The following is a 24,891-nucleotide window of genomic DNA, read 5'->3' as shown; positions in this document are numbered from 1 at the left end:
CACACCGATAGCGTGACGCGATCATACCACGGTGCAATCACACCGATAGCGTGACGCGATCATACCACGGTGCAATCACACCGATAGCGTGACGCGATCATACCACGGTGCAATCACACCGATAGCGTGACGCGATCATACCACGGTGTAATCACACCGATAGCGTGACGCGATCATACCACGGTGTAATCACACCGATAATGTGATGTAATCATGCCGATAGCGTGACGCGATCTTGCCATGATGTCACGACGCAATCGCGCCGTGACGCAGTCAAGCCGATGACGTGACGTTTTGGCGCCGCTGTCGGGGATTGGCGAGCGCCGGGCGGGTTTCCCTGCCCCGTGGTGCAGGGGTGAGTCGCACGCTCCTCCTGGCCGCGCCGCGCCGGGGACCGTTTACAGGGTGACGCCGCCCGGACCCTTTGGGCAGACGCACACGGCATCGGGAGGCTGAAGGAAACCGGGGGGGAGGAGGAGGCGGAGGAGGAGGAGCGGGGGGGGAAGATCAGACCCGAAGATCCGTCACTCCCACCCGCCGCTTCGGAACGGATCGTGCAGGTAACGGAGAGCGGGGATGTGTGTGTGTGTGTGTGAGGGGGGAAGCGAGGGCCCCGCTTCTTGCCGTGGGCGAGGGCCCCCCCCCCCCACCGTCTCTCTCGGCCTTGCGGCCCCGTGTGTCCCTCTCCTGCCCGCCTATAGCGGGGGGTGAGGGGAGAGGGACGGCCCGGGGTCCCCCCCCCTGAGAGACTCCAACCCCGATCAGCAACAACCCGGCTAAACCCTCAGGAGGAGGGAGGAAAGGCGGGCCTGGGCCTTGTGCTTAGCCCCGCACCGTGGTGAGGGAGCGGCCGCCTCTGACTGGGCCCGCCATTGTCCCGTGTCCCTCCGGCTGTGAGTAACATGAGGCTCGGGGCGGCAGCGTGGAGCCGGCATCGTGTGTGGGTTCGAGTTCGCTCCGTGCCCTCAGGTACACAAGCGTGGCCCAGTCAGTATATGAGGCAGTGATGGTCTGTGATATTTAAATGCAGAGTCGAATTTAAAGTAATAAATTTCAAAGTTCCATTTAAAATGAATTTCAGTGTCGAGAAATGTGAGGTGGTGCGTTTTAGTAGGAAGAATAAGGAGGCCACACACTGCTTGGAAAATAAAGAGTCTAAATGAGGTAAAGGAGCAGGAATCCAGGGGCACAGGTACACAAATCACTCAAAGTAGCAAGCAGGTTCATAAGGCCATTAAAAAAAAAAGGCAAATCAAGCATTTGGGTTTCATTTCTGGAGGAATGGAATTGAACAGAGAAGTTTTGTGAAACTTGTATCGAACTGTGGTTAGACCACACTTTGCATCGTGCAGTTCCAGCCTCCATATTACAAAAAGGATATAGAGGCACTGGAGAAGGTGTAAAAAAAAGATTTACTAGGATGATACCAGAACTGGGTGGTTATAACTATCGGGAAAGATTGAACAGGCTGGAGCTTTTTTCTCTAGAAGAGAGAAGACTGAGGGGGCGAGCTGATAGAGGTGTTTAAAAATTATGATGGGGTTCGAGACAGTAGACATAGAGAAGATGGTTTCCATTTGCTGGGGAGTCCAAAACTATAGAGTTTGTAAATATAAGGAAGTCACTAATAAATCCAATAGGGAATTCAGGAGGAACCTCTACTCAGGGAGTGGTTAGAACGTGGAACTTGCTACCACAAGGAGTGGTTGAGGTGAACAGCATAGATGCCTAAGGGGAAGCCAGATAACCACAAGGGAGAAAGGAAAAGAAGGATATCGGGTTAGATGAAGTATTGGGGGGGGGGGGGGAGGATGGGAGGAGGCCTGTGTGGATGAGAACAAAGACTGCAGGGAGGATGGGCAATTTGACCACGGCACCGTGGTACAGGAGGCATTCAAGTGGGTGGAGTAAAAAGAAACGTGGCAGTGGTAGGGAATAGGTACTGTTCCTGCAGCCAGGACCGGGAGTCCCGAAGGCTGTGTTGCCTGCCCAGCGCCAGGAATAAGGACATCTCATCATGGCTGGAGAAGAACTTGGAGCATGAGGGGGAGGATCTGGTTGTCATGGTCCACGTAGGAACCAACGACATATGTAGAACTGGAATGAGGTTCTGCTGAGGGAGTTTGAGGAGCTCGGGTCCAAATTAATAAGCAGAACCTCAAAGGTGGTAATCTCTAGATTACAACTTGAGCCACGTGCAAATTGGCACAGGGTCAAACGGATCAGAGAGTTAAATGCGTTGCTGAAAGAGTGGTGTGGGAGACGGGGGTTTCAATTCATGGGGCACCGGCACCAATACTGGGAAAAGAGGGAGCTGTTCCATTGGGACAGGCTCCACTAAAACTGGGCTGGGACCAGTGTGCTGGCGAATCATAGAAAGGTCACAGCATGGAAGGAGGCCATTCGGCCCATCGAGTCAGTGCCAGCTCTAGGCAAGAGCAATCCAGTTAGTTCCACCCTCCCGCCCTATCCCCGTAGCCCTGCAAATTTTTTCCTTTCAAGTACTTAACCAGTTCCCTCTTGAAAGCCACGATTGAATCTGCTTCCACCACCCCCTCAGGCAGTGCATTCCAGATCATAACCACTCGCTGTGTAAAATAGTTTTTCCTCATGTCACCTTTGGTACTTTTGCCAATCACCTTAAATCTATGTCTTCTGGTTCTTGACCCTTCTGCCAATGGGAACAGTTTCTCTCTATTCTGTCTAGACCCTTCATGATTTTGAATATCACTATCAAATCTCCCCTCAACCTTCTCTGTTCCAAGAAGAACAACCCCAGCTTCTCCAGTCTATCCATGTAACTAAAGTCCTTCATCCCTGGAATCATTCTAGTAAATCTTTTCTGCACCCTCTATAAGGCTTGTCACATTGTTCCTAAAGTGCGGTGTCCAGAACTGGATACAATACTCCAGTTGTGGTCGAACCAGTGTTTTATAAAGGTTCATCGTAACTTCCTTGCTTTTGTACTCTATGCCTCTATTCATAAAGCCCAGGATCACAAATGCATTTTGAACTACTTTCTCAACCTGCCCTGCCACCTTCAAGGATTTTTGCACATATACCCCCAGATCTCTCAGTTCCTGTACTCCTTTTAGAGTTGTGCCCTCTAGTTTATATTGCCTCTCCTCATTCTTCCTACCGAAATGTATCACTTTGCATTTTTCTGCATTAATTTCATCTGCCATGTGTCTGCCCATTTCACCATATCCTCTTGAAGTCTATCACTATCCTCCTTACTGTTTACTACACTTCCAAGTTTTGTGTCATCTGCAAATTTGGAAATTGTGCCCTGTGCACCCAAGTCCAAGCCATTAATATATATCAAGAAAAGCAGTGGTCCTAGTACTGATCCCTGGAGAACACCATTGTACACCTCCCTCCAGTCTGAAAAATAACCGTTCACTGCTACTCTCTGTTTCCTGTTACTTCGCCAATTTTGTACTGATGTTGCTACTGCCCCCTTTATTCCATGGGCTTCAGTCTTGATGACAAGCCTATTATGCGGCATTTTATCAAACGCCTATTGGAAGTCCATATAAACCACATCAACCGCATTGCCCTCATCGACCCTCTCTGATACCTCATCAAAAAACTATCAAGTTAGTTGAACACAATTTACCTGTAACAAATCCGTGCTGGTTTTCCTTAATCAATCCAACTTGTCCGAGTGACTGCTAATTCTGTCTCGGATTATCGTTTCTAAAAGTTTCCCCACCACAGAGGTTAAACTGACTGGCCTGTAGTTGCTGGGTTTATCTTTACATCCTTTTTTGAACAAGGGTGTAACATTTGCCGTTCTCCAGCCCTCTGACACCACCCCTGTATTTAAGGATGTTTGGAAGATTATGGCCAGTACCTCCGCAATTTCCATCCTTACTTCCCTCAGCAACCTAGGTTGCATCCCATCCGGACTGGATAACTTATCTACTTTAAGTACAGCGTAAGTACAATCAAATAACTAGGGCGGTAGATAAGGTTTTAAACTAAAAAGGGAGGGGGTGGGGGAGGGTTCAGGTAAGGGTAAATTTATAAATCTAAAGAGAAAAGTCAAGGCTATAGAGCAATGTAGCGATTTGGGTAAAGATAAACTGTGTGTGTCAGGAAGGGACAGAGAGTTTAACGGTAATAGTGCATCAGTGAATAAGGTCAAATCAGGGAACAATAGTAAGAAGTTAAAATTAAAGGCGCTTTATCTGAATACATGAAGGATTCGTAACAAGGTAAACGAATTTATGGCACAAATAGAGATTAAATGGGTTTGATCTAGTAGCCATTAGTGAGATGTGATTGCAAGGTGATCAAGATTGGGAACTAAATATTTGACTTTAGAGAAGACAGACCAAATGGAAAAGGAGAGGGGGAAGCCCTGATAAAGGGTGAGATAAAGACAGTAATGAGAAAGGATCTTGGCTTGGAAGATCAGGAAGTAGAATCAGTATAGGTAGAGTTAAGAAATAACCAGGGACATAAAACACTGGAGAGTAGTTTATAGGCCCCCTAACAGTAGTTATACTGTTAGACAGAGTATTAATCAAGAAATAAGAGCTTGTAACGAAGGTAATGCAATAATCATGGGGGACTTTAATCTTCATATAGACTGGGCAAATCAAATTGGCAAAAGTAGTTTGGAGAGCAAGTTCATGAATGAATTCACTACCGTTTCCTAGAACAATATGTTGCGGAACCTACCAGGGAACAGGCTAATTTAGATCTTGTATTGTGTAATGAGACAGGGTTAATTAGTAATTGCATTGTAAGGGATCCTGTGGGAAAGAATGATCATAATTTGATAGAATTTCATTATTGAGTTCGAGGGTGACATATTTAAGTCTGAAACTAGTTCTTAACCTTAGAGCTAATTACGTAGGTATGAGGGGCAAGTTGGCTACGGTTGATTGGGAAATTTGGTTAAAAGATATGATGGTAGATAAGCAATAGTGAACATTTAAATAAAGATTTCATAATTCTCAATGAATATACATTCCATTGAGGAATAAACCCTCCATGGGAAAAGTGATCCATCCACAGCTAACTAAAGAAGTTAAGGATAGTATTAGATTAAAAGAAGAGGCCTATAATGTTGCTGAGAAGAGTAGTAAGCCTGAGGATTAGGAGAGTTTTAGAAACTAGCAAAGGACGACCAAGAAATTGATAGAGGGAGTAAATTGAATGAGAGTAAACTAGCAAGAAATATAAAAACAGATTGTAAGAGCTACAAGTATGCAAAAAGGAAGAGATTAGCTAAAGTAAACGTGGGACCCTTAGCAGCTGAGACAGGAGAAATTATAATGGGGAATAAGGAAATGACAGAGACGTTAAACAAATATTTTGTATCTGTCTTTGCGGTAGAAGACACAAAAAACATACTGGAAATAATGGGGAACTAAGGGACTAATGAGAGTGAGGAACTAAGGTAATTAATATTAGTAAAGAAAAAGTACTAGAGACATTAATGGGACTAAAAGCCAACATATCCCCTGAACCTGATGGCCTACATCCTAGGTTCTAAAAGAGGTGGCTGCAGAGATAGTGGATGCATTGGTTGTGATCTTGCAGAATTCTCTAGATTCTAGAACGGTCCCCGTGGATTGTAAAGTAGCAAATGTAACCCGACTATTCAAGAAAGGATGGAGAGAGAAAACAAGGAACTACAGGCCAGTTAGCCTGACATCAGTAGGGAAAATGCTGGAAGCCATTTTTAAGGAAGTGGGAACAGGGCACTTAGAAAATCATAATAAGATTAGGCCGAGTCAACATGGTTTTATGAAAGGGAAATCGTGTTTGACAAATTTATTAGTTTTTTGAGGATATAACTAGCAGGTAGATAAAGGGGAACCAGTGGATGTAGTATATTTGGATTTCCAAAAGGCATTTGATAAGGTGCCACACAAAAGGTTGTTGCACAAGATAAGGGCTCATGGGATTGGGGTGATATATTAGCATGGACAGAGGATTGGTTAATGGACAGTAAACAGAACAGGAATAAACGGGTCATTCTCAGGTTGGCAGGCTTTAACTAGTGGGGTGCCGCAAGGATCAGTGCTTGGGCCTCAGCTATTTACAATCTATATTAATGACTTAGATGAAGGGATCGAGTGTAATGTATCCAAGTTTGCTGATGATACAAAGCTTGGTGGGAAAGTAAGCTGTGAGGACACAGAGTCTGCAAAGGGCTATAGACAGGTTATATGAGTGGGCAAGAAGGTGGCAGATGGAATATAATGGGGGAAATGTGAGGTTATTCACTTTGGTAGGAAGAATAGAAAAACAGAATATTTTTTAAATGGTGAGAAACTATTAAATGTTGATGTTCAGAGAGATTTGGGTGTCCTCGTACAAGAAACACAGAAGGTTAACATGCAGGTACTGCAAGCAATTATGAAGGCAAATGGCATGATGGCCTTTATTGCAAGGGGGTTGGAGTACACGAGTAAGGAAGCTTTACTATAGTTGTACAGGGCTTTGCTGAGAGCACACCTGGAGTACTATGTACAGTTTTGGTCTCCTTATCTGAGGAAGGATATACTCGCCTTGGAGGCAGTGCAACAAAGGTTCACGATTGATTCCTGGGATGAGAGGGTTGTCCTATGGGGAGCGATTGAGTAGAATGGGCCTATACTCTCTGGAGTTTAGAAGAATGAGGTGATCTCATTGAAACATATAAGATTCTGAGAGGGCTTGACAGGATAGCTGCTGAGCGGCTGTTTCCCCTGGCTGTAGAGCCTAGAAATAGTGGGCATAGTCTGAGGATAAGGGGTTGGCCATTTAGGACTAAGATGAAAAATTTCTTCACTCACGGTTGTGAATCTCTAGAATTCTCTACCCCAGAGGGCTGTGGATGCTCAGTCGTTAAGTATATTCAAGACTGAGATCGATGGATATTTGGACACTAAGGGAATCAAGGGATATGGGGATCAGACGGGAAAGTGGAGTTGAGGTAGATCATCAGCTATGATCTTATTGAATGGCGGAGCAGGCTCGAGGGGCCCGATGGTCGTCTCCTGCTCCTGTTTCTTATGTTCTTTAAACACCAAATGGACCAGTTGGGCCGATTGGCCTGTTTCATTGCTTTAAATTTTTATGTATTTATATGTTTACGAGGGATGAGGGACTTCAGTTATGTAGAGAGATTGGAGAAGCTGATGTTCTCCAGGTTAAGCGGAGATTTAATAGAGGTGTTCAAAATTATGAAGGGTTTTGATAGAGTGAATAAGGAGGTACTGCATCCACCACAAGGAGGGTCAATGACCAGAGGACACAGATTTAAGGTAACGAGCAAAAGAACCAGAAAGGACATGAGATTAAAATTTTTTGTGTGGTATGTTATGATCTCTAATGCACTGCCTGAAAGGGCGGTGAAAGCAGATTCAATAATGATTTTCAAAGGGGAGTTAGATATATGCTTGAAAAGGAAAGCATTTGCTGGGCTACGGGAAAGAGCAAGGGAATGGGACTAATTGGGTTGGGACTAATTTCAAAGAGCCGACACAGGCACAATGGGCTGAATGGCCTCCTTCTGAACCGTAAGATTCTATGTAGTTTTTTAGTTAAATGCTGTAGGAGGCTGGTGTGAAACACACACAGCATTTCATTTTCTGGGTTGGTCTATCCATTATTAAAACCTACCTCTTCAACCAAGCTTTCGGTCACCTGTACTAATGTCTCCTTATATGGCTTGGTGTCATTGTCTAATAATGCTCCTGTGAAGCACCGTAGGACGATTTACTACATTAAAGGCTCTATATAAATGCAAGATGTTTATATGCTTTGGGCTGACATTCCAGTCCTGGCTATTGGTGGGTAAATCAATTTTTCCTCAAAAGCAGCAACATTTATATTGCACCTTTAACGTAGAAAAGAAATGTCCCAAGCTGCTTCACAGATACTCGTGTCTTTTTTTAAGAAGTTAAAATTGCAGAAGACAGGAATTTCCGTCTGTTGCAAAGAAAACCCCTTTCACCCTCAACCACAACTGGCATTTATACAGCACCTTTATTGTAGTAAAACGTCCCAAGGTGCTTCACAGGAGTGTAATCAGACAGAATTTGACACTGAGCCAGATGAGAGATTAGGACAGGTGACCAAACGCTTGATCAAAGAGGTAGGTTTTAAGGATTGTCTTGAAGGAGGAGAGGGAGGTTGAGGCGGAGATGTTTAGGGAGGGAATTCCAGACCTTAGAGCCTAGACAGCTGAAGGCATGGCCGCCGTTGGCGGGTTGATGGAAATCGGGGTTGAGCGCAGGCAGTATAGGAATCCAACTCTTGAGGTTGAAATGATTTTTTTCATAAATTTATCCTTGTTTATAACTTACTTGCTGAAGTAATGGTGTCACTTCCACCACCCGCCCCCAAACCAAATAATCATGATGTAAAACAGATTAAACATCTCAAACTTGTTTGAAGGTAACCGGGCAACATGCCTGACCAAGCCATTACATGAGATGACCAAATTTTGCTGGACCCCAGATCTGTAGACTAGTTCTTAAGTCCTGTATTGTAAACTGGTTTTAATATCATGAATTCACCAGCTATGTGCAAGATTATGTTTATGCACCCTATTAATGTGTAGGTGTTTAATTCTCTAGGTCAGGAGGTAAATAACCAATACATGTACACATGTAGCATGCAGTTCACTTATGTAGACACATTCCAAACTGATGTACGACTCTAGTTCAGTCTATGTAATGCGCTTCTCCTCTACATCATTTCAATTTGACAATGATTGTTGGTGTGTTGTTTGAAGAGTGAGATCATGAATGAAGTTGGAGTAAAGTTTGAAAAAAGTTGCACCTACTGACAATTCTGTTGCTGAGATCTAGGGAATTAAGTATTTTGCCCAGTCTGCTCTTAATTCAAAGTTGCCTAATTCAAACGATTCAAACTTCTGTAGCACTAATTGCCACTTTGTTATTTAATTCAAATGAGGCAAAAAAAAAATCAAATTCAGGCATAGATTTTGAGACCGTTGCATTGTTGCTGGAGAGAGCATAGTTTGCTACATTATTGTTTGCCTTTTAAAGTAGAGTTTTTAAGTGTTACAAATTGGAGCTTTATACAGCACTCGCGTGTACTATTGCTTTGTTCATCCCTAATGTATCTTTATATTGGTCTCCAGGCTAGGGTGGGAGAATGGTGATGATTAGTCGTGCTGATTTGTTACTGGTCTATACATAGGGAAGTAAACTAATCACTTTTTCCCTCCCCTCCTTCAGCAAGTGTCATTGTGTACCAAAGAAATGGTGATGGAGAAGCCAAGTCCCCTGCTTGTCGGGCGGGAGTTTGTGAGACAGTATTATACTTTGCTCAATAAGGCACCAGACTTCTTGCACAGGTATGTATTTATTTTTTGTACAGTTTAACCACTGTTCTTATTGGAATTACTGTAAAAGACTTTTGTATAAAACTGAATGCCAGTGAGTCCAAGGAACTGAGTGACTCCCTGGAACCGGGTAATTACTTGAGTTTTCAGCTCCAGCACTTTGACAGTGAAGCAACACTTAACATTGGGTAGAAAAGGTACTAAATGGTTGTCAGCAAGTTTCTTGCCATACTGACCCTGAACTACAAACCCCAATGAATGTACTTGTCTGCATTGTTGTAATGGTAATCGGTGACTCAGTTCAGTTTTATTTAATATGTATATAAACCCACTGTAAAGTGTTAAAAGTTTTTTTTTATTCGTTCATGGGATGTGGGCGTCGCTGGTAACGCCAGCATTTATTGCCCATCCCTAATTGCCCTTGAGAAGTAGGTAATTATTCTTCTGAAATTTTACATTTGTCGAAAATTGAAGTGTTTCCTCTTTGGATTTACTTTGTCGTATGGAGCTTTGCTGAAAAAAGATCTGAAAACTTTGATTGGGCACCTCATTGCTGTTTCTTAATATCCGACAGCTGATTGTCCCTTTGAGGTTTCGCCTTGTCTGATGTAATTCACTGTAGAAGCATAGAATCTTATAGCACAGAAGGAAGCCGTTCAGCCTGTGCCGACTCTTTGAAAGAGCTATCCAATTAGTCCCACTGCCCTTCCCTTTCCCCATAGCCCTGCAAATTTTTCCCCTTCGAGTATTTATCCGATATTATTTAAATGTGGGGTTTGCAGAGAAGGAGCAAAAAAAATCAGCTAATTCCATACCACCTTGAGAAAAGTCCATTTACTTCAGCCAGTTTGTTTGAATTATGATTGTGGATGTTGGCAATGTCATGGCAGTAGAATGTGCACTCAATGTCTGCCATAGACACCTCTGGCATGAATAGGTAATAATGTCATGCCCAAGCAAGAAAATTTTGAATTTGGACTGAAGCTTATTGTAACTGTTTATCCAGATTCTGAATTTACTAAGAGCTGTGGGCATTGTGTTAGAAAGTGTTTAACCAGTGGGCACTCTGGTGCTGTTCAAGTGAGAGATTTTATGTCTGGCAAAAAACAGTGTTCAGAAAGGTGGGCACCTTCCAACTCACAGTAAGTAAGTGAAATATGCTGTTGCTGTTCTGGTCATGGTGAATTTTTGCAGTGCATATGAATAGCATGCTGTTCCGTTTAAACTATGCTGTTCGAGGGCAAAGGCAGCCACTCCTCTGGGTGTTGACTTTTTACACAAGTGATGCAACTCTTCACTTGCGTTTTTGTTAACTTACATAAGTTATCAAATGTGCAGGCAGACATGTGAAATTGATGCAAATATCTTCCTTGCTCAGACAAGATGGCCTTTTAATGAACTGGCTGTCTGTTTTTAATCTGTGCTCTTTTAAATTATAAAATTACATTATAAAATCCAAATGCTGTACAGTTATTAAAGGTCTCAACCACAGAGAAAAATCTGCAGTCTATTAAGAAAATTGCTGTACAAGAATGTTTTTCTACCATTATTGTTCCCATATAATCTGTCTGGTCCCATCTTCTCAATTGCATGCTTTTACCAGTATCTGAAACCAACATCTCCTTCGTGGCCTTAGTCATGGATGTTGAGCATTGTAATCAGGTGGATAGCCTCAGATTGAGTTGACATAAGAACATAAGAAATAGGAACAGGAGTAGGCCATACGGCCCCTCGAGCCTGCTCTGCCATTCAGGAAGATCGTGGCTTTGATTTGGCCTCAACTCCACTTTCCTGCCTGATCAAAAAGCTTTCTATCTCAGCCTTGTTTATACTCAGTGTCTTAACATCTGCAGCCCTCTGGGATAGAGAATTCCAAAGATTCACAACCCTCTGAGTGAAGAAATTCCTCCTCATCTCAGCCTTAAATTGCTGACCCCTTATCCTGAGACTCTGCCCCCTAGTTCTAGACTTTCCAGCCAGTGGAAACAACTTCTCAGCATCTACCCTGTCAAGCCCCCTCAGAATCTTATATGTTTCAATGAGATCACGTCTCATTCTTCTAAACTCCAGAGAGTATATGCCTATCCTACTCAATCTTTCCTCATAGGAAAACCCTCTCATCCTTGGAATCAATCTAGTGAAACTTTGTTGCACCGCCTCCAGGGCAAGTATATCCTTCCTTGGATAAGGAGACCAAAACGGTACACAGTACTCCAGATGTGGTCTCACCAAAGCCTTGTACAATTGTAGTAAGACTTCCTTACTCTTGTGCTCCAACCCCCTTGCAGTAAAGACCAACATGCCATTTACCTTCCTAATTGCTTGCTGTACCTGCATGCTAACTTTGTGTTTCTTGTACAAGGACACCCAAATCTCTCAGCATCAACATTTAATAGTTTCTCACCATTTAAAAAATGTTCTGTTTTTCTATTCCTACCAAAGTGAATAACCTCACATTTCCCCATATTATGCTCTATCTGCCACCTACTTGCCCACTCACTTAAACTGTCTATATCCCTTTGCAGACTTTGTGTCCTCCTCGCAGCTATCTTTCCCACCCACCTTTTGTATCGTCAGCAAACTTGGATACTTTACACTCGGTCCCTTCATCTAAGTTATTAATATAGAGTGACTGTCTGCACTCTATTGCTGAACTATCATTTTTCTGTTTTGGAGGTTTATCCGAGTGGAAGTATTCCAGTTGCTTTACTAGAGGTATAACACGTGGACTGGTGCTTTAAACATTGTGTTCGAAAACAGTGAATGTTGAAGATAACTTCACTAGTGCTACAAAGAGTGCTGCCTTTATCAGTTCGCTTATGGGGCGCTATTAAATCTTCTAATTTGGCCTTTGGAGCACAATATTACTTAACATAATCCAGCAATACTGTTTGCCCAGTTGCTAATACCTGGTGTTAGTAGTAATTGGCAGTTGAATTTGTTCAGAAATCTGGCTCCCATTTGCCACTATGTGATTTATATGCCATATTGGCAGCAGTATAAACCAGGCTCCTTTCTGAAGTACAACTGATGCCGATACTGATCAGGCACTTGTTAGTATGAACTGCTAGTAGACTTGTGACTCAATTTTTCTCTCCTTTTTCCATTTGCACGCTTGCCATTGTCTCAGTTTAAAACATCTGTGTATCAAACATCTGGCACGTGGATAATTTTGACTTGCAAAAATTCAGGATGTGTCAAAGTACAAATGGGGCCACATCTATTCAATTCACGAGGGGACCTCTATTCTGTTCATCCGTGAGGGTTTGTTTTAGGACTGGATTATTGCGCAGTTCAGTGGCATAAATCAACCGTAAAACTCATTATGACTCAGCAAGGCTGTTCCTGACTGAGCAAATTTAAGGTTCAAAGCAACTTGTTTGGACTTTTTGCCAGGAATTTGGATATGGCTGGACTAGTCTGTGCATAGTTTTAACTTGACATTGACTTGTACATCATAATGTAATTATTTAGTAAAAAATCAAATATGATTAGCTCACTAGATGGAGACGAGTTATGAAAACTGGAATCCTGTCTTCCATCTTAATTCCCTTAGCCCCATACTACGTCCTGGAATCATTGTTGCTCTCTTGTGTACCCTTTCTAAAGCAGCAATCCCTTTGGAGATTGGTGACAAAACATTACTGGAATATTCTGAAAGTCATCTCCAGATGGTAGTTTACTGTTGCTGTATCCTTGGACCAAATCATTTATTACTGTTTGCCATCTCACATTGCTTTGAGGCACAGCCATTGCCATGTAATCAAAGTGGAATTACTCCAGCAAAAGCCTGTGAATCATATTGGAAACCTGAATCCAATTGCTATAAACTTGAGTTTTAACTTTTCATTCCTGTTACCTTCAGTAGTTGCTGTCATTCATGTCTTTCATCCAGATTAACTTAGTGGTTCTGTATTAAAGCATGCTACATAATAACACAGAACTGCTGCCTGCTCAGTGTCCACTCTCCCATCTTCAGCGATGCTTCATTAAAATTGATTGGAATGTGTTGTCCTTAAAGCAAATGGTTCAGTTTCATCGCCAAGCAATTGTTTTGTTTTAGGCCCACAAGTGTGATTTTTGAGTGTTCTCTGGGGTATTCCTTCAATGTTTGTTATTTCATTTGTGCACATTAGTCAACTTGTGAGAAGAATTGTGCTTTGAATAGCGTCTGCTGCTGGGTCTCCGAGTATAGTGCGCAACTTTGATGGAAGACTTAAATTCTGTTTCTAATACCCTGTCTGTTGATCACGACCTTGTCATTTAAAGCTGTCTGAATATATTGCAATCCAAGGTGGACAAGAAGCACATTTATAAAAAAAATTTTTGTTTATATTTTTTGGCATTGAAATGTCCATTGCTGCTGGCAAAGATCATACAGGTTATATGTTTTTCAGATGTTCTTTTTTAAAAACTTGGTGCAATGTCTCACTGTAGCTATCCCTTTGGACCTAACTTTGTGCAATCTGTTCATAGCTTGACGTTGGCACTTCAGGAGGATACAAGCAGAATCTCCCACCCCAGTCCAAATGAATTTGCATACTCTGGAAAATAACCTAATCTAAAATGATCAGGCACAATTGCAGGAGATTCTTGAGGATCTTGTTCATTGTAGCAACTGAATTTTGGGTTTTGCGTGACGATTGCTGTCCTTTATTAAACTTTTAATATTCCGGGATTGTTCAGCTTTTGGTGCAAATACCTCGAAGGAACCGTCGTAGTTTTTCCCCTGCTTGCTCCACATTTGTCTGCAGCACAGAGAGCAGTTTTTTCTGAGCTGTCAGTAATGGAAAGTGAATGCCGCCGAAGCCCTTGTCTTTCAAACACCAAACCAGATGTTAAGTTGCTATGAAAGACAGCCTGCACCAGTCATAACTTCTTTCCAACATACATAGACACTTGGAACCAAGCATTGAATCTAGGCATTCTAATAGTTCTGGCAGCCCACTGGGAGAGGTGCGTATCTCTGCATAAACCACCTGGTCATTAACAACCATAGTGTATATGTGTACTATCTGGTACAGTGTACAACAAACATTGAAGTTTATAAGGATATGGCTGATAAATAGTGCACAGGCTCGTATTTACACTAATACATCCAGTACTTGGAAGAGGAGAAGAGAGGGAAGCAGAGTCTCTTTGGCGTTGGCTCCAAGATTGAGTGCCTGGCAGTGGAAGTTCTGAGCCTGAACTGGGCAATGTATACAGTGCTCCAGGGTGCTGTTGATGATTGATGGTGGGCTGGGGGGGAGCGGGGATAGGACAGACTTATCACTTGACTCCAGATAACTCTGCCAAGTAGGGTGGCTGTGGCTGGACAAGCAGCAGAAAGTGCTGCAGTGTTTGGTAAGCTGTGGGTTTCAGCTGGTTAAACCCCCGCAGTATCTCTCCCTAAACCGTGGCTCTGCCAAACTGCCCTTTAACTCTTTGCGTTTGGATAAGAGTGGTGTGAGGGAGAGTGTGCGCGCTACCTACTGGTCAAACTACAGGTGCAACTACAGAGCAATTGTTAATTGTAGTATTTCAATAGAATTATATCTTGTAGACCAACATTCAGAGAATAAACTTTTAATTTTGAATATAACTTATTAATGGTTAGTTTTGCTTGCGATAATTGTCTCTCCAGGTTTTATGGTAGGACCTCCTCTTATGTTCATGGTGGATTAGATGGCAATGGGAAACCTGCAGAAGCTGTTTACGGCCAAGCTGTAAGTATTTATGATGCTTTATGTTTCTTGCAAGCAAGATGTTTTTAGTATTAATATCAAGATGTAATTTAATGTTGATTGGAAGGTTGAAGTAATGGGATAGTTTTTCTGTTGCATAGTGATTTGTTGATGTATAATACTGGTGCACTGTATACAGGATACTTTCATCTTCATCGCAGTATTGTATCAAGACATGAGTTGGCTTTATTAATGAGATTAATTTCTATAAAAAAACATACCATAGCATCTCTGCCACCACATTTTGGAGACATATCTTCCACTATATTAATATACAAAATGGGCACATTCTTCACTTCTATGCATGTTATAGATCCATACCCCTCTTAAATTTCATTCTTTCTTTCTCCTACCCAATTTTCTGTCCATCCCTCCTCGGCCTCACGGCCGACTTCAAACCTCCCCTCGCCTGACGTTGGCGCACGGACTTCCAGCGCAGGAGTTGCTGGGTGGTGATCAGGATCAGAAATCTGAGCCAATTCTCCCCCTCCTAACCTAGGGACGCTCGGGCCAATTGTAGCTCCTCTTTCAACTTGCATTTATATTATGCTTAATTTCAAAAAAAAATTCTCAGTGCCCCAAGTGCTTTCATGGTAGGAAGAGTGGGAATTTGGGGGGCACAGGGCTTCTATCACAAAGAACACTACAGAAAGGAGAGGCTGGTAAGAAAAGCATTAGGGAAATTGATCTTCGAGATGTTGAAAGCATGGATAAGGATTTTGCCAGTGGAAGGGTTGGGAATATAAACGGGTAATCTTCTGGAGATGGATTAAAGTGGCCTTGGCATACATGTTAAAGCTACTGAAGGTAGTGTACATGATTTGGAGCTGGGGGTGGTGAGGTAGCTAAGATGGAGTGTTGGGCTACATCCGGTTAGGGTAGGTGACTCCAGTTGAAGAGTGTGTACCATCCACAGGATGCACTGCAGCAACTCGCCAAGTCTGCTTCAACAGCACCTCCCAAACCCGCGACCTCTACCACCTAGAAGGACAAGGGCAGCAGGCACATGGGAATAACACCACCTGCACGTTCCCCTCCCCCCACCCCAAGTCTCTCACCATCCCGACTGGGGCATATATCGCCGTTCCTTCATCGTCGCTGGGTCAATATCCTGGAACTCCCTTCCTAACAGCACTGTGGGAGAACCTTCACCACACGGACTGCAGCGGTTCAAGAAGGCGGCTCACCACCACCTTCTCAAGGGAAATTAGGGATGGGCAATAAATACTGGCCTTGCCAGCGACGCCCACATCCCATGAATGAATTTTTTTTTAAAAGGTAGCGCTGGCCTAGGTAATGTCTATGTGGAATGATTTTCAGCTGGAGGACAGTGCAAAATCCTGATGATTGTGGGTCTGTGATGGTGATAGTGGTTGGTGTAATTTTGAGGCAATCAATTAAGAGCAGTACACCAGGCTTGCCAGTTTTTCATGGTTCCCTGAATCAGAGTGTATTGGTGCAAGTAGACTAAATAACCCCACGCCAAGGTTGCCACTACCTTGATACAAACTACTTAATATTCTTCAGCTGTTTGCCCATGTCTCACTTCCTCTTTTTACTTTTACACTTGATTGCTGTTCACGCTGGACTTCCCTGTGAAATGTGGAGAGCCAGTTGTCTCAGTGGAAATGTGAGGAGCTTACCTCCCTGAATCCGGTTCATTTGTTGCACCGTGTTTTTGTGGGGTCTGGATGTCCCCAGTTCCCTGAGAGTAGGGTGTTTATACAGTGGAGCGTAGCCACTGCGACGAGATCCCTGCGTTTCTTCTCGGTGCCTGTACATTCACTCCCATGTCTGGCCTGGATCTGCATCAAGACTTGTGTTGAAAAGACAGTGTATTAACCCACTGCACCACTCGGCTGACCAGTACATCTTTTGTCCCTTAACATCCCCATTTGCATTCCTGTTTCTGTTTTTAAAAAAAAAATGTTGGGACCTGCAGTAAGATTTTTAAAACTTGCTTACCGTTTGAAGATTTTTCATTAAGCAGATTTAAAAAAATATATATATATTAAAGCCCTGAGTAAATTTATTTTAGATCAAAGCAATAATCAAATTTCTAAATGCTAGTAGAATTTAGTGCTGATTCTAAACTGTGCTTGCATCTTTTGTAGGAGATCCACAAAAAGGTCATGTCCCTTCAATTTAGTGATTGCCATACAAAGATTCGTCATGTGGATGCACATGCCACACTGAGCGATGGGGTGGTTGTGCAGGTGATGGGAGAGTTGTCCAACAGTGGTCAGCCCATGAGGAAATTCATGCAGACTTTTGTCCTGGCACCAGAGGTAAGCTTATAATATTTGCTTTTAAAGTTTTTTTTTGCAATGCAGCATAGATTGATGCGGCATTCACTGCGTTTGAATCAATACCAAGCATTCAAATTGTTGCTTTCAATGAAGACCAAGCCTCTTAGTAACATGATGGTAAGGGGTTCCCATGTATGTTCCTAAGTCTGCACAATGGAGAGGCTTGCTCATCAGTTGGGTTTTAGGGGTTGTTAGTCTCTGGGCCTTTGAAGATGAAATTTAGCTGGTAGGGGGTGGAGGAAGTGTCTTCTCCCTCGAAAATATATAGCAAGTGTCAAATATAGGCAAAGGTTTCTGATGCCCCATTTTTAGTGGAAAGAGTACCATACAAAGATGAAGAGAAGATTGAGTAGGGGCAGGAAACAGAAGCAGCATCACAGTAACAAATCCTCCTGACATTTGGGTGGCTTTATTACGGTGGCAGCATCACTGGACGTGTGCTAAAACTTGAAACAATCAGAGGCCAGGAATTTTTCATTTCATGGAACCTGCGGGGAGTTTACGGGGTAAACTATGAATGTGCAATAATTATTGCACAATGGTCATAATCCTTAGTGGACAGAATGTAAGTGAACTAACTTTTTGGTGATTTGGGGGGAGGGAAGAGAAAATATATTAAAAGGACTTCCCCATTAGTCCAGAAATATCAGTGACTCCTGCTCGAGATATACTCGAGTCTTGCATTGCTCACCTATAAAACTAGGTTATATCAGTGTAATTCTTTTTACAATAGAAAATCTACTTGCTGCTCAATTTTTTGAATGCTGAAGGTCTTGAGCATGATTTCATAGTATCATAGGTACAGCATAAGAGGTGGCCATTCGGCCCATTGTGCCTGTACTGGCTCTTTGAAAGAGCTATCCAATTAGTCCCATTCCCCCTGCTCTTTCCCCATAGCCCTGTAAAATTTTTCCTTTTCAAGTATTTATCCAATTCCCTTTTGAAAGTTACTATTGAATCTGCTGCTACCACCCTTTCAGGCAGCGCATTCCAGATCATTTTCTTGCATAATTGAAGGCTTCTTTTGAACAGATTGGTATTTGGTAAAACCACACCCATTTTTTCAGATTTGTTGTGAAGGAATAGTTAATGGGGAAGTTATGTTGGAAATGACTAGAAAGTGAGTTGTGCAGATATTGTATGTAGCAGACTTGTTAAGCATTTTGCTCTAATTACTCAATGAACAAGGCTACTAAAGACTGTGTTACTGTAACATTCACATTTTTTTTTAAAAAAACAGGGTTCTGTACCAAACAAATTCTACGTCCATAACGATATATTCCGCTACCAGGATGAAGTGTTTGACTCTGACGCAGAATTGGAAGAAGGTGAGAAATCAAACTGTTTTGAGATGGTATATTTACTATCACAGATTAAGCTGCAGGCCAAAGTATTTGCGATTTGACTTCAAAAGCGGACAATAACGCAATTTTAATCCATTCCAATCCATGGTATCAGTCGCAAGATTTTCTGAACTTGTTTTTAGAAACGTTCGGGACCGGTTTAACTCACTCTGTCTGGGGCAAACATGGTGTTGGGTCACTTACAGTCCCATTTACGCTGTCTTTGGCTGTTGCCATCTTGTGCTGGTTCCTGAGATGGGTGGCCTGAGTGCTCTCTTGTTTCAGGCAGGTGGCCACTTGCAATACGCAAATCGGGGCACTGTGACGTACGTAGGACCCCCGACTACAGTTCCGAGGTACAAATGGGAAAAGTAGGCATCGCGCACGCACCGCATATTTCGACCAGGCAATGAGCGACAGGAACTACTGGGGACCACTTGTAAAACAGCCCAGGAAATGTTAAATTTATTTTTGCAGCGAGGCGCAGGAGTGCTCCTTCAGGGGCCACAAAAGCCCACGCGAGGCTTGGGAGCCGAACGTTCCCTTCACTTCGTGCTTGCTCCCCTCCCCACAGTACTTCTGTTTCCCCTTCGGCTCGTCTACCCTCAACTTCTTGCGTCTTCCCTCTCTCTCTCTCCCCTCCTCGAGGCACCTAACCCCTTCTGTTGAGCGTGCATGGCACCATTCCTCTGCGGCACAGCTGATCTGAGTAACTCAATTGTAAACAATTTTACAACACCAAGTTATAGTCCAGCAATTTTATTTTAAATTCACAAGCTTTCGGAGATTTTCTCCTTCCTCAGGCAAATGTTTCAAGATCTCCTTGAAGCCTACGCATTTATACATATTGAACAATACATGGTGTTTACAGACTGCCCCTGCAACTGCCCGTTGCCAAGGCAATCACCGTGTTCAGACAGAGAGGTGTTACCTGCAGAACCCCCGAATACACATTTAACAAAAAAACAAACAGGGAAAAAAAAGAGAAAAAAAAACAGAGAGAGGCAGAAACATCCGGAAGGCAGAGAGAGCCAGCAAATGACCCATTATATTAAAAACAGATAACATTTGTTCGCTGGTGGGGTAACGTGTAGCGTGACATGAACCCAAGATCCCGGTTGAGGCCGTCCTCATGGGTGCGGAACTTGGCTATCAATTTCTGCTCGACGATTTTGCGTTGTCGTGTGTCTCGAAGGCCGCCTTGGAGTACGCTTACCCGAAGGTCGGTGGATGAATGTCCATGACTGCTGAAGTGTTCCCCGACTGGGAGGGAACCCTCCTGTTTGGCGATTGTTGCGCGGTGTCCGTTCATCCGTTGTCGCAGCGTCTGCATGGTCTCGCCAATGTACCATGCTCTGGGGCATCCTTTCCTGCAACGTATGAGGTAGACAACGTTGGCTGAGTCACAGGAGTATGAACCATGCACCTGGTGGGTGGTGTCATCTCGTGTGATGGTGGTATCTGTGTCGATGATCTGGCATGTCTTGCAGAGGTTACCGTGGCAGGGTTGTGTGGCGTCGTGGACGCTGTTCTCTTGAAAGCTAGGTAGTTTGCTGCGAACGATGGTCTGTTTGAGGTTGGGTGGCTGTTTAAAGGCGAGTAGTGGAGGTGTGGGGATGGCCATAGCGAGGTGTTTGTCCTCATTGATGACATGTTGAAGGCTGCGGAGAACATGGCGTAGTTTCTCCGCTCCGGGGAAGTACTGGACGACAAAGGGTACTCTGTTGGTTGCGTCCCGTGTTAGTCTCCTGAGGAGGTCTATGCGATTTTTTGCTGTGGCCCGTCGGAACTGTCGATCGATGAGTCGAGCGTCATATCCCGTTCTTACTAGGGCGTCTTTCAGCGTCTGTAGGTGTCCATCGCGTTCCTCCTCGTCTGAGCAGACCCTGTGTATTCGCAGGGCCTGTCCATAGGGGATGGCCTCTTTGACGTGGTTAGGGTGGAAGCTGGAAAAGTGGAGCATCGTGAGGTTGTCCGTGGGCTTGCGGTAGAGTGAGGTGCTGAGGTGCCCGTCTTTGATGGAGATTCGTGTGTCCAAGAAAGAAACTGATTCTGAGGAGTAGTCCATGGTGAGCTTGATGGTGGGATGGAACTTGTTGATGTTATCGTGTAGTCTCTTTAGTGATTCCTTGCCGTGGGTCCATAGAAAGAAAATGTCGTCGATGTATCTGGTGTATAGTGTTGGTTGGAGGTCTTGTGCAGTGAAGAAGTCCTGCTCGAACTTGTGCATGAAAATGTTGGCGTATTGGGGTGCGAATTTGGTCCCCATGGCTGTTCCGTGTGTTTGGGTAAAGAACTGGTTATCGAAGGTGAAGACATTGTGATCCAGGATGAAGCGGATGAGTTGTAGGATGGCTTCCGGAGATTGGCTGTTGTTGGTGTTGAGTATTGATGCTGTCGCAGCGATGCCGTCATCGTGGGGGATACTGGTGTATAGTGCCGAGACGTCCATCGTGGTGAGAAGTGTTCCTGGTTCAACTGGTCCGTGGGTACTGAGTTTTTGTAGGAAGTCTGTAGTGTCACGACAGAAGCTGGGGGTTCCCTGTACGATGGGTTTCAGGATGCCCTCGATGTATCCAGAGAGGTTCTCACACAGGGTTCCGTTGCCTGATACGATGGGACGTCCGGGTGTGTTGGCTTTGTGTATCTTTGGGAGGCAGTAGAAGTCTCCCACGCGGGGATTACGTGGGATGAGAATGCGTAGGATGCTTTGAAGGTCTGGATCGAAGGTCTTGATCAGTTTGTTGAGCTGGTGGGTGTGTTCTTTGGTCGGATCTGCGGGACAGCATCAATACTCAACACCAACAACAGCCAATCTCCGGAAGCCATCCTACAACTCATCCGCTTCATCCTGGATCACAATGTCTTCACCTTCGATAACCAGTTCTTTACCCAAACACACGGAACAGCCATGGGGACCAAATTCGCACCCCAATACGCCAACATTTTCATGCACAAGTTCGAGCAGGACTTCTTCACTGCACAAGACCTCCAACCAACACTATACACCAGATACATCGACGACATTTTCTTTCTATGGACCCACGGCAAGGAATCACTAAAGAGACTACACGATAACATCAACAAGTTCCATCCCACCATCAAGCTCACCATGGACTACTCCTCAGAATCAGTTTCTTTCTTGGACACACGAATCTCCATCAAAGACGGGCACCTCAGCACCTCACTCTACCGCAAGCCCACGGACAACCTCACGATGCTCCACTTTTCCAGCTTCCACCCTAACCACGTCAAAGAGGCCATCCCCTATGGACAGGCCCTGCGAATACACAGGGTCTGCTCAGACGAGGAGGAACGCGATGGACACCTACAGACGCTGAAAGACGCCCTAGTAAGAACGGGATATGACGCTCGACTCATCGATCGACAGTTCCGACGGGCCACAGCAAAAAATCGCATAGACCTCCTCAGGAGACTAACACGGGACGCAACCAACAGAGTACCCTTTGTCGTCCAGTACTTCCCCGGAGCGGAGAAACTACGCCATGTTCTCCGCAGCCTTCAACATGTCATCAATGAGGACAAACACCTCGCTATGGCCATCCCCACACCTCCACTACTCGCCTTTAAACAGCCACCCAACCTCAAACAGACCATCGTTCGCAGCAAACTACCTAGCTTTCAAGAGAACAGCGTCCACGACGCCACACAACCCTGCCACGGTAACCTCTGCAAGACATGCCAGATCATCGACACAGATACCACCATCACACGAGATGACACCACCCACCAGGTGCATGGTTCATACTCCTGTGACTCAGCCAACGTTGTCTACCTCATACGTTGCAGGAAAGGATGCCCCAGAGCATGGTACATTGGCGAGACCATGCAGACGCTGCGACAACGGATGAACGGACACCGCGCAACAATCGCCAAACAGGAGGGTTCCCTCCCAGTCGGGGAACACTTCAGCAGTCATGGACATTCATCCACCGACCTTCGGGTAAGCGTACTCCAAGGCGGCCTTCGAGACACACGACAACGCAAAATCGTCGAGCAGAAATTGATAGCCAAGTTCCGCACCCATGAGGACGGCCTCAACCGGGATCTTGGGTTCATGTCACGCTACACGTTACCCCACCAGCGAACAAATGTTATCTGTTTTTAATATAATGGGTCATTTGCTGGCTCTCTCTGCCTTCCGGATGTTTCTGCCTCTCTCTGTGTTTTTTTTTCTCTTTTTTTTCCCTGTTTGTTTTTTTGTTAAATGTGTATTCGGGGGTTCTGCAGGTAACACCTCTCTGTCTGAACACGGTGATTGCCTTGGCAACGGGCAGTTGCAGGGGCAGTCTGTAAACACCATGTATTGTTCAATATGTATAAATGCGTAGGCTTCAAGGAGATCTTGAAACATTTGCCTGAGGAAGGAGAAAATCTCCGAAAGCTTGTGAATTAAAAATAAAATTGCTGGACTATAACTTGGTGTTGTAAAATTGTTTACAATTGTCAACCCCAGTCCATCACCGGCATCTCCACATCATGACTACCATCGACACCACAAACTGCCGGCTCACAGTGGAAAGGATATCCAAGAAGATCGCGCATTTAGACACAGACATCAAGTTTTTACAGAGCTGCAAGAAAGCAGACAAGATCCCGAAAGGACTCCAGATCACGAACCCACTCAAGTCCACATACAACTCGGATTACGCTGAGAGACTCTGCCGCCGTACCTCTCGCACACTCCGCAACCATCTCATACACCAACTCTACAGCAGACGCCACAACCTCGAAACCAAGATAGAGTCCATACTCTCAACCTGTACTCAGGACACAGCAGACCAGCTACGTTATACCGCCAAACAGACGAGGCAACGGAACTACGCTGCCTACATGAAAACCAAGAGCAGGAAGCTTGAGAAACTCGGCATCACCACCAGCAACGACCAAGCTTCCCCTGGTACCACGGTTGCAACCACAGGGAAGTCTATTGTCAATTTATCCGACCACACCCTTCAACCAGACGAAATCGAAGTTCTCAGCCGAGGGCTCAATTTCTGCCCCACTACCAAAATGGACCCCACTAGTCTCGCGGCGGACACAGAGGAATTCATCAGGAGAATGAGGCTCCGGGAATTCTACCACAAACCCCAAGATTTCAGCAGCAAACCCAATGAGACAATCGACGATCCGGAACAGCAGACAGAGGGATCCGCGGTACAGCAACCGAAGAGGAAAGAGTCAAACTGGACTCCTCCGGAGGGTCGCTGCCCTCAGCTGGACATGTATGCTCAAGCTGTCAGGAAATGCGTCAATGCTAGATTCATCAGCCGCACTCAGAAGACAGTCCAGAATGTCACCCGAGCACAACGCAACGCCATCAACGCTCTCAAGACCAACCGCAACATCGTCATCAAACCAGCGGACAAAGGAGGAGCCATAGTCATACAGAACAGAACAGACTATTGCAAAGAAGCATACCGACAACTGGACAACCAGGAACACTACAGACGGTTACCCGCAGATCCGACCAAAGAACACACCCACCAGCTCAACAAACTGATCAAGACCTTCGATCCAGACCTTCAAAGCATCCTACGCATTCTCATCCCACGTAATCCCCGCGTGGGAGACTTCTACTGCCTCCCAAAGATACACAAAGCCAACACACCCGGACGTCCCATCGTATCAGGCAACGGAACCCTGTGTGAGAACCTCTCTGGATACATCGAGGGCATCCTGAAACCCATCGTACAGGGAACCCCCAGCTTCTGTCGTGACACTACAGACTTCCTACAAAAACTCAGTACCCACGGACCAGTTGAACCAGGAACACTTCTCACCACGATGGACGTCTCGGCACTATACACCAGTATCCCCCACGATGACGGCATCGCTGCGACAGCATCAATACTCAACACCAACAACAGCCAATCTCCGGAAGCCATCCTACAACTCATCCGCTTCATCCTGGATCACAATGTCTTCACCTTCGATAACCAGTTCTTTACCCAAACACACGGAACAGCCATGGGGACCAAATTCGCACCCCAATACGCCAACATTTTCATGCACAAGTTCGAGCGGGACTTCTTCACTGCACAAGACCTCCAACCAACACTATACACCAGATACATCGACGACATTTTCTTTCTATGGACCCACGGCAAGGAATCACTAAAGAGACTACACGATAACATCAACAAGTTCCATCCCACCATCAAGCTCACCAT

The 24,891-nt window shown here is 44.6% G+C and overlaps 1 protein-coding gene across 2 annotated transcripts in view; it reads left to right on the top strand.

Annotated features, from left to right (window-relative positions):
* Window positions 1–321: 321 nt before the first annotated feature.
* g3bp2a (G3BP stress granule assembly factor 2a) overlaps window positions 322–24,891 on the top strand; it is a 37,533-nt gene continuing 12,963 nt past the window's right edge. The window contains exons 1-5 of one of the 2 annotated variants that reach the window (XM_067994560.1): window positions 322–560; window positions 9,213–9,331; window positions 14,946–15,027; window positions 17,160–17,333; window positions 18,595–18,682. In XM_067994560.1, coding sequence (XP_067850661.1) covers window positions 9,237–9,331; window positions 14,946–15,027; window positions 17,160–17,333; window positions 18,595–18,682 — 439 coding nt within the window. In that variant the 5' untranslated portion in view covers window positions 322–560; window positions 9,213–9,236. The remainder of the gene's footprint in view (window positions 561–9,212; window positions 9,332–14,945; window positions 15,028–17,159; window positions 17,334–18,594; window positions 18,683–24,891) is intronic. The other variant, XM_067994567.1, reaches the window with a different exon arrangement.

The sequence above is a fragment of the Heptranchias perlo genome, chromosome 1, assembly GCF_035084215.1.
Source record: "Heptranchias perlo isolate sHepPer1 chromosome 1, sHepPer1.hap1, whole genome shotgun sequence".
NCBI lineage: Eukaryota > Metazoa > Chordata > Chondrichthyes > Hexanchiformes > Hexanchidae > Heptranchias > Heptranchias perlo.
The sequence above is the reverse complement of the archived record's forward strand: the minus strand, read 5'-3'. Positions and strand labels throughout refer to the sequence as shown.